The 14,037-nt window shown below is 46.7% G+C and overlaps 1 protein-coding gene across 1 annotated transcript in view; it reads right to left on the bottom strand.

Moving 5' to 3' along the window:
• Positions 1-14,037, bottom strand: part of DOCK2 (dedicator of cytokinesis 2) — a 445,944-nt gene that overhangs the window by 23,134 nt on the left and 408,773 nt on the right. Inside the window, 4 exon segments of the mRNA XM_014587766.2 lie at positions 633-714; positions 5,592-5,733; positions 7,985-8,089; positions 10,247-10,336. Of these exon segments, the coding sequence (XP_014443252.1) occupies positions 633-714; positions 5,592-5,733; positions 7,985-8,089; positions 10,247-10,336 (419 nt within the window).

A 14,037-nucleotide genomic window follows, 5' to 3' on the forward strand; every position in this document is an offset into this window, starting at 1 on the left:
TCCATCTAGAGTAGAAGCTCTTTCCTAAGACAATTGAGGTGCTCTGTTGGGTACTGGGTCTGGAGGGTGGGTGTGAATCTGGTATCTGGAAGGGGTGTAGCCTTATGCCCCACAGACCCCTACCTCACGGCCTCATCAATGACTTTGCAACCTTGTATAAAACAGATGGACACACTTCATGCAGCTCCCACTGTCCCTTTATCATAGTCTGAACATACCCATTGTCAATGTACACCTGACAAATGTGCTCAGCATGACCAAGGTCCTCTGCCTCCAACTCTTCCTGTCACCTGCCCATCCTACCCTCTCTGACCTCAGGTCACTTTGGGACCAACCTGAGGCACAGGTTCCCACATTCCATTCTGTGTATCTCATCGAAGCTTACTGAGAATTCACTGTTCCAGGTGGGTTATAACCATGTCCCTCCCATTCATCTCCGGCTTCAACGTTGTCGGGAGAAGAGCAAGGATAATTAGGGAGAATTCTTTTCCCATCTGGGAAAGGAGAAGCAGATTGGCTGAGATACAGAAGAACCAGAAGTGTACTGGGGCCTATCCTGCTACCAGCTCAGCTTGATGGCCCCTTGGGATTTTTCTTTCCCATTCCTCTCCCCAGTGGGCTGTGGGTCTTACTTTATAATCTGGTCGGGCACCGGCTTATTCTTGAACCTGGGGTGCTCATCCAAGACAGGCTGGACAGTGAAACACTGGATGTCTGGAATCCCTGCAGTTAAGGGCTCACAACAAGTCTGTTGGTGGAAGGGACAGGTTCATGCATAGAAGGTCCCATATAAGACCTTCCAGGTCAGCTCTTCTGGGGCCATATTCTTAATGAGTGATCAACCTTGGGTTGCTGGCTGCCCACTAGGTCCTAATAACTAGTTAGCCATCAGTGTGGTCCTTATCAGAGCTGCCTTACACCTTGGAAACCTAGTCTAGGTCTCTGCTCTTGCTAAGAGTTAATTAGTTAATGCTGAATCATCATTATCATTGCCATATTGTCATTCATAATAAAACCATCTAATGCGTTTATGCACTCAATCAATTGGAGAGCATGCCTTCCCATAGTCTTGTTTAATCTTTCCAATTCTACTGAGTGGCATTATTAACCTAAATTGTCCCTGTCAAGATGAGAGGAGCCAAGCATCTTGTTGAAGGTCACAAAGACCTTAAAAAAAGAGTAGACTTTGTATCTGGATATTTTAACCCTAAGCTCAGAACTCTTTTATTCTAGACTTGCTATGCTAAAGTGGTCCTCCAAACAACAACATCAGCATCAGACAAAAGCTTATTAGAAAATGGAGAATCTCAGACCCTACCTCAAACCTACCAAGTCAGGTTGCATATTTTTATAAGATCCTTGGGTGATAAATAAAAATGCTAAAGTTGGAGATGCACTGCTTTACAGTATGCAAATAGATACTATTTTGTATTTCAACTCTCAAAGTTTAAAAGCCATTACCTGTAGCAGGATTGTAGGAACCCTGGTTTTCAGAAAAGAATTCCATGATCAATCAGTGATCCCTGCCATGGGCACAGGATTTTGAAGAGGCACTATGTGGGCCAGACCTCTGCTCTGTTCATTCTAGACCTGTCTTTATTCATTTCAGACTGGTAATATGACAACCAAATGAATGGAGTTGTTCATCCCTGACTGCTGCTTCCCTTTCCCTATCTTCCATTTCTTCTTCACCTTTATATGTTCTTTAGATAATCGAATTCTCTTTTCCCTCTACTCTACCCAATTACCTCTGTAATTTTCAAAACTTTTCTTTTGGGCCTGATATTTCCATCACAAGGCATCATAAAGTTCTCTTCCTGGATTTCAAACCTATGCCAATATGACCATAACCCATTTTGCCATTATCCCTGGATAGCCAACAGATCCTATTATTTTCTTTTCTTGGAATTTTTTTCCTCATCACCACCTGTGTCTTGTGAACCTTTAGCAAATGTCAAATACTGTAGTCCATGAAGACTATGCCCATCCCAACTGACGTCATTTTCCTTCATATGGTTCTCCATGACGTTTTGACTGTACTCTTAGGACTCTCACCCCCAGTTCCCAGGCTTCTCCCTCTCTGTGCCCCCGCCCCCCCATCCATAGACTGTGAGCTTTCTGATGGCAGCGGCTGATTCTTTCACATATAAGAAATGGCCCCAAATAATTTAAAATTAAATGTAACAGCCTCTTTCTGATAGATTTACTTCACGCTAATTGTTCTATCCCAAGAGTTTTTCCATCTTAAAGGAGGATTCCCCAGAGAGAGGCCAATGCTTAACCCAAATGAACAAATCTCAGTGGAGGTATTTCTGTAATCTTTAGGAAAACCATTTTCTGTCTCAAGCCACAGTTCCAACAGCCCGCTGTGGGAGGAAGTCACTCTGGATTAAGTCTACAACGTAGCTGGCAAACTACAGCTCAGCATCTATTTCTGTATGGACCACACGCTTAGAATAGTTCTCGTGTTTTTAAATGGTTGCCAAAACCTAGTATTTTGTGACATGTGGAAATGATATAAATTTCAGATTTCAGTGTTTTTAAATAAAGTTTCATCGGAACACAGCGATAGCCATCTAGTTAGTATTCTCTGTGGCGGCTCACCCACTACAAAGGGGTGGAGTGGCTGTGACAGGGCACATGGCCCACAGACACTCAAGTATTTCCTGTCTGGGCTTTTACAGAAAAGTTTGCTAACTCGTGTTTTAGAGAAGGTTCTAGGTCATGTCTACTGATCTTAGCAGTTGGCCTTGGTACAAGAGAAGACTCTATACCTATCTTGGAGAAGCGTATGACACCAGAGCCCTCCAGATGTGCCCCAGAGGATAGACAACCCACAGGGCACTGAGCCTATACAGGGAATTATGCCTGGAGAACTGAGCAACAACAGATTCCCTACAGAGAGGCCTTTGCTCTCAAAGGTCTTTCCCCAGGAGGAACCGGAGTGAGAATGCAAGAGCACTGTCCCTCTCCCAAATAGCCTATCACCTTTTCAACAAGTGTAGGCAATAGAACAGAGCATTAAGAACTCAAGATTTTGGCAAAACCAGAGGTCCGAGTTCAAATCATAGGTCCATCTCTTCCTAGCTGTGATCTTCTATAAGCTACTTAAATTCTTTGGGCCTGTTTTCTCATTAGCAAAATGCAGTAATACCCAACTTAATGGATTACTATGAGGATAAGATGAAGCAACACATAGAAAACACATAGTGCATGGTACACAGTTACTAAAGAGCATCCTGTTCTTCAATCTTTGAAAAAAAATGATGATGTGGGACCAGCAGATGGTGTAATGGTTATGTTGCTGAACTTCCAACAACTGCAGTCGACTGTGGTTCGAGTTCTGGACCCGGCCACTTAAAACTCATGGTGGGCATGTGTGTGTGTGCATGCTCAAGATCCTGAGAGAAAAAAGGAGGGGAAGGGATTGTGGCGTGGCCATCCCCCTTGAGGGGTGATTTCTCACTTTCTGTCCCTCTATCTCTCTCTGGTGAGTGCATGTGCCCTGTAGCAAAAATCTCTTAAAATAATAACAACAAAAACCATGATGATGTAATAGCACAGAGTTTTGAGACAGAGATTTTGAGGTTCAAGTATAACACCACCACTAACCAGTTTTGTAACTTTAGGCAAATCACTTTATCTCTATCACATATTCCCTGTCTATGAAATAGGGAAAATTAATATCCACCTTATGGGGTTTTATGGGGATTAAAGAAACAAGCACTCAGGAAGCACTCAGTCCGTGAAGAGGATGTTTAGCAAATGTCAGCCCTTCCCCTTTCTTTTCCACTTGGTTCCTAGCACTGAACCTGGGTAGGAGCAGAACCCTCAAATACGATGACATGGCTCAGTAACATAAGCTGTCCTCCCACCCCGGTGGAAAGGCCACACTTTGACACGGGATGAGCACAGAAGGGCCTTAGTACTAATCCTGTCTCGTCTGTAACTAAACTCACATTTGTACCCCGCCAGCCCCACCACCAGTTACATTTCTTCCCGCAAATAATCATGGTAGAGCAGGCATGAAGGGCAGGCAAGCATAATGAAAAGGTTACAGATGAATATTTATCACCAGAGGGAAAAATATTTGGATTAAGGTTAGACCTAGTGACCAGCCATACACCACACCCTATCAACCCCATTTTAAAGGCAGTAACTTAATGTGAGCTAAAAGGGACAATGCAGAGAGCCAGGCCAGGTGCATACACCCCCGGCAGAGTGGTCAGAGCTACCCTTGCACTTACATGCTCCCCACAGCGGGAACCCTGCCTCCTGCCCAGCACCAGCTCCTGGCCCTGTGAACGCCGTGCGCTGCCACATGGGCCCCCATCTCTACCATACACCCCCCTCCGCCGCCCCGCTGGCATGGCCTGTGCTACTTCGTGCACTCTGGGTGCACCAGGCGATCTGGGGCTTTCCTGCCTCCCTGCTTTGATCCATTCTCTCTCTCCCTTTTCTTTCTCTCCCTGTTTTATTTTTCTTTCTATTAATATTTACGGACAACCAGCTTTGTGCCAGGCACTGCGGGAGATGGGAATCACTGCAGGGATAAGGCGGGCAAGCATCTTCCCTCGTGGAGCTGACATTCTAGCTTAGGTCCACGTACCTTTCAAAAGCACAGAAGTAACGACAGATTGAGGTCAATCCTCCATAGAAAACAAACAGGGCTTGAGGTAACGTGATCATGAAGAGTACAGAAAAGGCCACATTAGACATTGGAAAGGCCAAGAAGGCCTCTTCCAGGAGGGGAGCCCACGTTAGAATCTGACGGGTGAGAGTCAGTCCTATAAGGAGCATGGAGGAAGGATATTCCAAGCAGAGGGAACAGAGTGTGAAGGCGCAGAGGTAGGAATAAGCTAGACGTGTTTAAGGAACAGGCCCGTGTGATCAGAGGGGTATGAGTTAGGGAAGGGAGAATTGGGGGTGATGACATTGGACGGACAGACAGGGGTCAGATCACACACAGCTTTGTGGGCCTCACTCGGGAGTTTCGATTTTATGACAATAGCAATGTGGCACTGTTTCTGTTTTTGGCACCTTCCATGCTCCTTCCCACTAAAGGCCTTTGTGCCAAGTGTCGTCCCTCTGTCTGGGACATACCCCTCACTCCCACTAAGCTTTGGCTGGTTCTGACCTTAAGCATTAATATGGCTCAGTAACACAAGGTCTGTGTTGCTTCCTCAAGGATACCTCTTTTTTCTCACAACCACAGCACCCTACATGCTCTCCTCTTGGCATGGATTATAGTTTTATAGACAAATATTTAATAGCGCAAGTAGCTGCTCAGTGTCTCCTTTAGCCCTGCACTGTAGCTCCCTGAAGGAAGACTACTTCGTGCACGCTCTGCACAGTACTTCATACAGAGCCATGGCCTGAGAGGACTCATCACCAGAATGAATGAGTGGGTGAGTAAATTAACCAAGGCATAGCATGGGCTCTTTGGATCCCACGCTGGACACTAACGCTGGACACTAATCACTGCAATGCTTCTGACAGCAGCTCTGAGCCCTAGGAAGGGGCTCTGTGGACTAAAGTCCCAGCAGGACCACCCACACCGGACCCCATGGCTGGGCATTCTGTAAGGATACACTGGCCTGGGGCGTTCTTCACGTCATCCCCAGGGGCGGAGGTTGTGTTCATCTTCTCTGCGTTGGGGAACTGGCTCATCAGCTGCATCTGGAAATCCTCTCTTCGCTCATACTCCTTCCCTCGATAGATGAACACTTTGTTCTGCAGAGAAAGGACACCCATCAGATATTCTAGGGCCCAGACATGGAGGGCATGACTCAGGCAAGCTGGGAACTTGTGAACTGAGCTGAGGGGCTGTGGGGACCTCTCCTCTCAGTTTCCTGATCAGGGGAAAGAAAAGGCTCAGCTCACTGGTCCAGGGGGGCACACCACTTCTTTACAGAGCCTGGCTCTACAGGCAGGGAAGAGAAAAAAGAGCGTGGATGCTGAGGACTTTTTCCTGTGTTTGGCTTCCAGAATGATTCCTCACTCAACTCTGTTTATATCATACTACCCGCCTATTCACATGGCCACAGAATTTCCCTCCTGCCTTTAATGTACTGCTTGGGCTGGGCATGTGGGCTAGAAGGGACCAGCATTCAGGCCCTCCTTCAGCCAGCTCCAGACCCCAACCTCAAGAAACACATACGTTACCCCTTCTTGACTATGCAAGCCTCTCTGGACCCGCAGTTCTCAACTGAGTGACCTTGTCTCCCAGGTGAAATTGGCAATGTCTGGAAATAGTTCTTGGTGGTCACAAGTGGGGGTGGGGCTGGAGCCTCATATGTAGGGGCCAGGCATGCTGTCAATCATCCTGCAGTGCAAGGACAGCCACCACGACAAAGATCACCTGACCCAGGGCACTGAGAGTGCTGAGGTTGTGAAACCCTGTTCTGGACTTCATCTGCCACGTGTGTGCTGCCTTGAATGGCCCCTAGGTCCTTCTGTCTGAGCCCAGGCCTGTCACTTGCCTCTACACATCAGGCTCCCAAACCTGGTTTGGCTGATCATCAGAGGAGCCTAGAGACTTTGAAAAGTTCAGAGTCCCAGACTTTCCTCCAAACCTACTAAATGGGAGCTATGAGAGCAGGGCTCAAGAATATGTATTTTAACAAGTTCCCCAGGAATTCTGATGTGTTTTGATTAGATCTGGGAAGCCAGTTCAACTTATGCAAGAAGTCCTCACCATCCATCCCATCTGCCATTCATGGTGACCACTCTCATAAGCCCACTTGATCCACATTGATCGCTAATGTGAATGATTTAGCCCTTTGGCTAGACTAAGTCAAGTGAAGTCAGAGATCAGATTTGTTATTGTTTGGTATCTCTCTGACCCCAGAATCAAGCCATAGACTCACTGGGAGGAGGCTCCAGGTGGCCTATTCCAACTCTGCATGATGGATCAGTATGCACTTAAGGCAGTAGTTTGGACACTATGCTCCAGGACCCTGGGAGTCCTCCAAGATCCTCTTAGGGTCTCACATGATTGAAACTGTTCTCACAATAGTAATAAAACTGTTATTTTTCTTTTTCTTCCTTTTTTTCCTTTTTTTGGAGAGGTTTTTGCTACAGGGTGCATGCGCTTGCCAGAAAGCAAGAAATCACCCCCCAGGGTGGATGGCCACACTGCAGTCCCTTCTCCTCCATTCTCCTCTCAAAATCTTGGGCACACATGCACACGTGCCCGGCATGAGTTTAAGCCGCCGGGTTTGGGGTGCTGAACTGCATTCGACTGCATGAGAGTCCAGTGACATAGCCATCACGCTAACTGCTGGTCCCTGCTACTTGCTTTTTTCATTCATTCTCTCATAAGCATACTTTGGAACTTTCTAGAGACTACATGATGTGTGGTAGCAACAGATTGAAGAAGCAAATGAGCATTTAACTGTCTTCTCTTAAGCCAAAAATTAAAGAGATTTGCAGAAATAGAAAGAAATTTCACCTTTTCAATGATTTTTAAAATTGGAAAATATAGTCATTTTTTTCCTAAAAATACTACTTACATTAACATGTCATGAGTGTATTATTTTTAAATAAATATTTTAAAAATTTTATTAGATTTCATTTTTTTTAATAGCCCATGTAGGTAGAGATAGTCTACAAATACAGAAGTTCTTAGGGGCTCTCAATATCTTTAACAGAGAACAGGGAGATCATAAAGTCTGAGAGCTGCTATTCCACAATAACTCCTGGGCACCAGACATCCTCCTGCCTCTCCCTGAGCAGCTCAGCCCAGCGACAGGAGCTTGCTACCTCACCAGGAGCTCTGGGTGCTCTGCTGCCAGGGAAACACGGTGGGTGGCTGGTGCTGTGGCTATGAGGGGGTACTGACCAAAGAGCTGCTTGGGCTGCGGCCGGCCTGGGACAGAGGAGAGCAGTTTCCAAGTATGAGCAGATCCTCAAAGCACAGAGGGACAGGGGAGATGCCAAGACCCTGGGCCCCAGCCTGATATCTGATCATCCACAGACTCACCCGCAGAAAGGAGGGGAACCCCTGGCCATAGTATCCAACAGCGAAGTAGTCTGGTTTGGGCCTGAGGATTTTCATGATGTTTTCATAGAACTTTGCCTGCTGGATCTGAAAGAAGAAAATAGCTTGTAACAGTCCAGGTGTGTATCCAAGGCACATGCGATTCAAAGGGGCCATGGTTAAGACATTGTTATACCCAAACCAATGTGCCAAGTGTTGATGTTTGCCTATCTGTGCCGTCTATAACCATAATAGCAATACAGGTTAAGAATCCCTAGTCTGAAAATCCAAAATCTGAAATGCTTCAAAGTCCAAAACTTTGTGAGCACTAACATGACACCACAAGTAGAAAAACCCACAAATGACCTCATGTGATGGATCACAGTCAAAACATTGCAATACAAAACTATTTTATACAACAAACTTTAGACTATCTATATAAGGTATAGATGAAACAAAAATGAATTTGGGCCTTAGACTTGGGCCCCATCTCCAAGATACCTCCTTATGTGTATGCAAATATTTGAAAATCAGGAAAAAACAAACCCTGAAATCTGAAATACTGTTGGTCTCAAGCATTTCAGGTAAGAGATGCTTGGCCTACAGCTTTATTTCCAGGATTTCCTGTATTTACAGGGACTGTGTTCATCTCTTTCTGCATGAGCTTGTGTATTGTATCATCCTCATAACAATCCCATGAGTATCTCTGTTTTGCAGATAAAGGAATGGTGTCTCATTAGTGCAGCCAGGAGGTATGGAACTGAAGCCAGTCAGCTGTGTCCAGGGCCCCCATTGTTGTCTCTCTGCTCCCACCTCCATGCATACTTGCATTTGTGAGAATATTCCAATGCATAGGTGCCACGGATACAGATGTCTTCCTGTGTATGCATACCTAACATCAATGTTATCACTCCCTCAGTCCTGAGGTGCATATTTTCCATATTTTAATATCTCTAGAAACAGTTTGCATCTTTCTGGTTTTTGTTTTTGCTATACCTGTGTACTCACCAGAGAGATACAGAAAGAGAGAAATTTCCTCTTGGGATTTTGGGCACACATGCACACGCACCTAGAGTATTTTCTAAGCTCCCAGTTAGGAAATTGAACCTCACACTTGGCCACATGAGATCCAGCTGTCTTACCCACTATGCCATCTGGCTAGCCCAACAGTTTGCCTCTTACTTTATACCTGATAGAATAGAATTTTCCAAATGCTGTTGGCCCTGAATAAACCATGACCTGGCACGTAAATAAGGATTGGTGGCATCTTAAATCTGATATAATACAGAGATCCATGTGGACCCAGGCAGGTGCCTGTGTGCAGACTCTGTGCAGGGATTTGTGTGTACATTAGTGCTGCAGGGATATGTACTACATGTGCATGTGTCTGTGCATGAATCATGTGTTTGGGAGCACATGGGCTCTGTGTCTGCAGACATCTCTGTAGACAAACCTGGGGCACATATGAAATGCCTCTTGGTATAAGCCCAAGTGTGCATCAGATCTTACAGTAGAAACAGCCAATTGGTTCGTTGTTAACAAAATCGCTATGCCCTACCCGCACAAGTGCTTCCATCCTCTCTAGAGTTCTGATTCTCATTTCATAGTTCGCTGGAAGCTGGCTGGACTGACTGACCTCTCTAGATGGGCTAAGAAGAAACCCTGGGGTCCTGGCACTTGGGCGGCCAGGAAACGTGTGTGGGGGGTAGGGGGGAGGGGAACAGCCCCAAAGTTCTGCATCTTCCCTGCAGAGGCCAACTCCCGCCAAGCCCTGGCTTCTGCAGCACCGGCAGGAGAGGCTGGCTTCCTCTACATCCCTCTCCCTCCACCAAATCATGAGCATCGAGCTGCTGATGGGAATAGCCAGATGGGAAGCATTTGAATGTGATTTATCTGTTAATCAGAAAGCACAAATTTGTGTTTTTATTTAATTGGTTTAGTGATTTGTAGAACTTTTACTGAGAATGTGGCACAGCGTTCATTGGGTGTGCAGCACCGGCAGCAGCCCCAGTGCCAGCCCCAGCGCCAAGCAGGTACTTAATGCTCTATCCAAGGAGCTGTCACGGACGAGTTTTCCCATAATGCTTTGTTCTGGAAATATTTACAGCAGGGAGGGGTGCTCAGGACAGCCATGCACAGGCTCCACTTCCGTCCTTTCTCTATTTTTATAACCCCAGCCTCTGTTTCCCTCTCCCCAGCCTCTTGGGTGAGCCAAGGCTGAGACTCAGCCTGCAGGGCAGCCAGCCCTCCCCGGGGATGCCTTACCAGGTTCTGGCTGAGCAGCTCATAGTCAAAGATCTCCATCTCGTACTGTTCCGCCAGCTCCTTGCACAGACTGATGGCCTCTTCCCACATCTGCAGAAAGGTCGCCAAGACAAAAGTTAGGGGACAGCCCCAGGTCTGCACAGCCCTTCCCACCAGCCCTGCCTGTGCTTCCTGGGCCTGACGCAGACTGGTCCCCCACACAGAGGGAGCTGGAGCTTTCCAGGGAGGACACCTTCCTCTGGCCTCTCAACCCGATCTCTTCACAAATAACTGAGTAGGCACAGATGAGGCTAAGTATGTTACTCACATGTCCTCTACTTCTTTATAATCACTCTGGTAGGTAATGAGCAGCATCTTTAATTTCCAGGTGAGAAATGGAGGTTCACCTTCCCAGGTCAAATGCCCAACAAGAAGGAGGGTCAGGATACGTACGAGAGTATGTGTGTGGCTCCAAGGCTTGCTCTTCATCCCCTGCCTCAGAAGTGCTTAGTAAATTAAGTCGCTCACTCCCCCAGTTTCCCCAGTGGGCAGGGGGATACTGGCCCCATTTTCTCATTTACCGTTTTAAAAAACTTTTGGTCAGAGGGCATGTGCATGTATGGGTGTAGAGAGAAGCACCCCAATGGGGGTGGTCACATCACAATTCTTTTTTCCTCCATTTTCCCATCCTGTCAGGATCCTGGACATGCACACACATGTGACCACTAAGCTTTTCAAGCCAGAGGACTGAGACTTACGCTGTGGTCAGCCATGTGGGATCTGCCTCCCTCTGCACATGTTTAAGTACATGCTACGGGACCAGCCTGCTGGCCCATTTTCCACAGAGAAATGAACAAGTAGCCCAAAGTCAGAGGGTTTAGGGACAAATCTGGAGCCAGACCCCAGCTGGGTTAAGTCCGGGGTTTCCCACTCTGCCGATTCCATCACTTTTTAGTGAGGTCATTTGGTGTGTACGAGTAGAGGGGACAACACAGAGGTGGACATGGGGGTGGTACTCGAGTAGTATACAAAAAAGATTCAGACTTTTTTTTTTTAGTAGGTCCTCATCTTAGGAAAAAAAAATTGAAAAAGAAAACTGAATGCAGGAGATCCTTTTTCTCTGCTCTGTCCTAGGCCAAAGGGATCAGGAACCCTTCCAAAAGGCAGGGGGGACAGAGGCTGGGGGGGGGGGGGGGGGGAGGGATACCCACTACATTTCTTTTCTTTTCTTTTTTTTTTTGCTATAGGGTGTGTGCACTAGCCAGAAAGACACAGAGAGACAGGAAGCGAGAAATAACCCACGCACACACACCCAGCGTGAATTTAAGCCACCAGGTCCAGGACTCAAACCATGGTTGACTAGATGGGAGTCCAGTGACATAGCCATTACATGTGGTTTAAGACAGAAAATGTGCCTAAGTGGAGACACTTGGGGAGGAAAGGGGAAGTGAGAGGAGAGGCTGCCAAAACGCAGTGTGAGCTTCGTAGCAAAAGTGCTCTCTCTGCATCTAGGCATAAACATAAATAAAACCAAGTGCCGAGTGGAGGAGCTGTGGCTATAAACCCACGGACAGCTTAGTGAGCCGCATAAAAATGCTTTATGAGCTAGGAGGTCCACGCCTGCTGGCTGGGCTGGGGCTTTCTCTTCACCCTGACCAGGAGAGTTGTGGTAATGCCCCTGGGCTGGACCGGGGACTCTTTGGCTCAAGGAGAAGCCTTTGCCAATTCCCCACCATAGAACATACAGGGAGGAGAAATACTCTCCCCATGTGTTAAGAGATCAGTAAAAGACTAGGAGGGGGTTGGGACAGGAAGTCAGATGCCCGGGTTTTCTCCCGAGTCTGCCCCTGTAGCCACTGGAACCTCTGAGTCTCTTACTTCATTTAGGGCACCTGCTGGGTTCTGAGCACAGTGTGGTGTGCAGTGATGGAGCAGACATACAGACAGATGAGACAGTCTTTGCTCTCATGGAACATACATGGATAAACCATCTTAAACCATATGCAGGACCACTGTAATAGTTGGGCTTTTAGGGATGCAGAGGAGCCCATCAGGTGATGACCAGATGGACCTACAGAGGGAAAGCCATCACGTGTGTCTGGAGCAATGGGTCTCCCTGAGGAGGTAAGAGGAAAGACAGCTGAAGGGGATGCTAAGGAGTTTTCATTCTGGAAGCTTCCATTGTAGTAGCTTTCAGGATGAGCTGAAAGCTCCCTCCTCTCTGCTCCCAAAGTACTTTGGGATAACCCTGTCCCCTTGGCCTTTCCTCCGTAATTACACAATACCAAAAGGCAATGTTCGAAAAAGGGAATTATGGGCAGATCTGTTTTGCCAACTAGACAGTAAATTCCTTGAGGTTGGAGACTGCCTTTTTACTCGCTGCTCAGAATGGAGTGGGATGAAGAGAATTCCTCGCTGAGGACAAAGCACACCATGTGCCTCCGGGGCTCATTCACCATGACTGACTTAATCAGCCCATAAACAAACAGGAAGCTCTGACTTGACACCTGGCAGGACGAGAGGGGTTCAAGGGATGACAGTCTCGGCCCTCAAGAGGCTTGTAATTATAAATTATAAAAACAGTGTTCTCCAACTGCTTGGCTCTTGGAATTTATAAGCCCTTCCACAGACATTACCTCATTTTATCTTTCCAGGGAAGGTGGAGGGATCAGACTAAGACAGATGCAATGAACTACAGTGACAAGACAGACCAAAATTAACAGCTAAATTACATCCTGATGAACTAGAAGAGCTCTTGTAATTGTGAGGAGAGGCAGGGCCCTAGGTAAGCCTGAGGATGCAAGAAGGCTTGCTAGAGGAAGTGGCAGAGGCAGTAATGAGGATGATAGATATGTAAGGAGGTATTACTGTGTGCCAGGTCCTCTGCGAGGTACTCCACACGCATGTTCTCACCTTGTTTCACAATACATGTGGGAAGTGGGGTCTATCAGTCCCTCACCGTTATCGGGGAGAACTGCGGTGTCTCAGAGGTCAAGCAACGTACAGGTGGTAGGAGAGCGAGGGTGGCAGCCCAGGTGTCTGGCTCTAGCCCGGGCACCTAGCTTCCTCAGGAGGGATGGAAGTGTTCAAACTGCTGTCCCTGAAGGTCCACAGGCTACTGGGGCTGGATGCAGCTGTCCTGCCCAGTCTCCTGCCAGACCTAGCCCATTGTCCTTACTGTTTCCACATCAACAAAGGCACCACAGCCTCATTCAGTTTATTCATTTCCACAGCATATATGGGGGAGGGAGGGGGGTCTCCAAAAAAGTCACAGAAAATACATATTATGAAAAAATAAGTGTGGGTTTCAAATTTTTTTTGCACCAAAATCAACTCATACTCACTTATTATAAGATATCTACACAAGATCTAGTTAGAGGCACTGAGAAGGATAAGAGATCAATTTAAAAAGAGCCCTTATCGGAGCAACATGAATTCTGTTAAAATTGAAGCAAGAACAAACATCAAATGGATGGTAAAGCTCTGTGGAAGAATGATGAAATCACAAATACTTTACGAAAAGTTTACAAGAACAATGCCCCCAAGGAAATCTGCAATTTACAAGTGGAGAACTTCTTTTGAGAACAGACAAGAAGATGTTAAAGATGATGCCTGCAGAGAGAGACCATCCACATCAGCTTGCAAAGAAAAAATTAATTTTGTTCACGCCCTAATTGAAGAGGACAATTAACAGCAGAAACAATGGCCAACATGAGTCAGATGGTGGTGCAAGGTAAAACATGACACTCTGCTAGGTGGACTCACATGGGAAGGCTACCAGTTCAAATCTGGAGACCACTGTGAGTTCAGGA

Source organism: Tupaia chinensis, unplaced genomic scaffold (genome assembly GCF_000334495.1).
Source record: "Tupaia chinensis unplaced genomic scaffold, TupChi_1.0 Scaffold000234_1, whole genome shotgun sequence".
Lineage (NCBI taxonomy): Eukaryota > Metazoa > Chordata > Mammalia > Scandentia > Tupaiidae > Tupaia > Tupaia belangeri.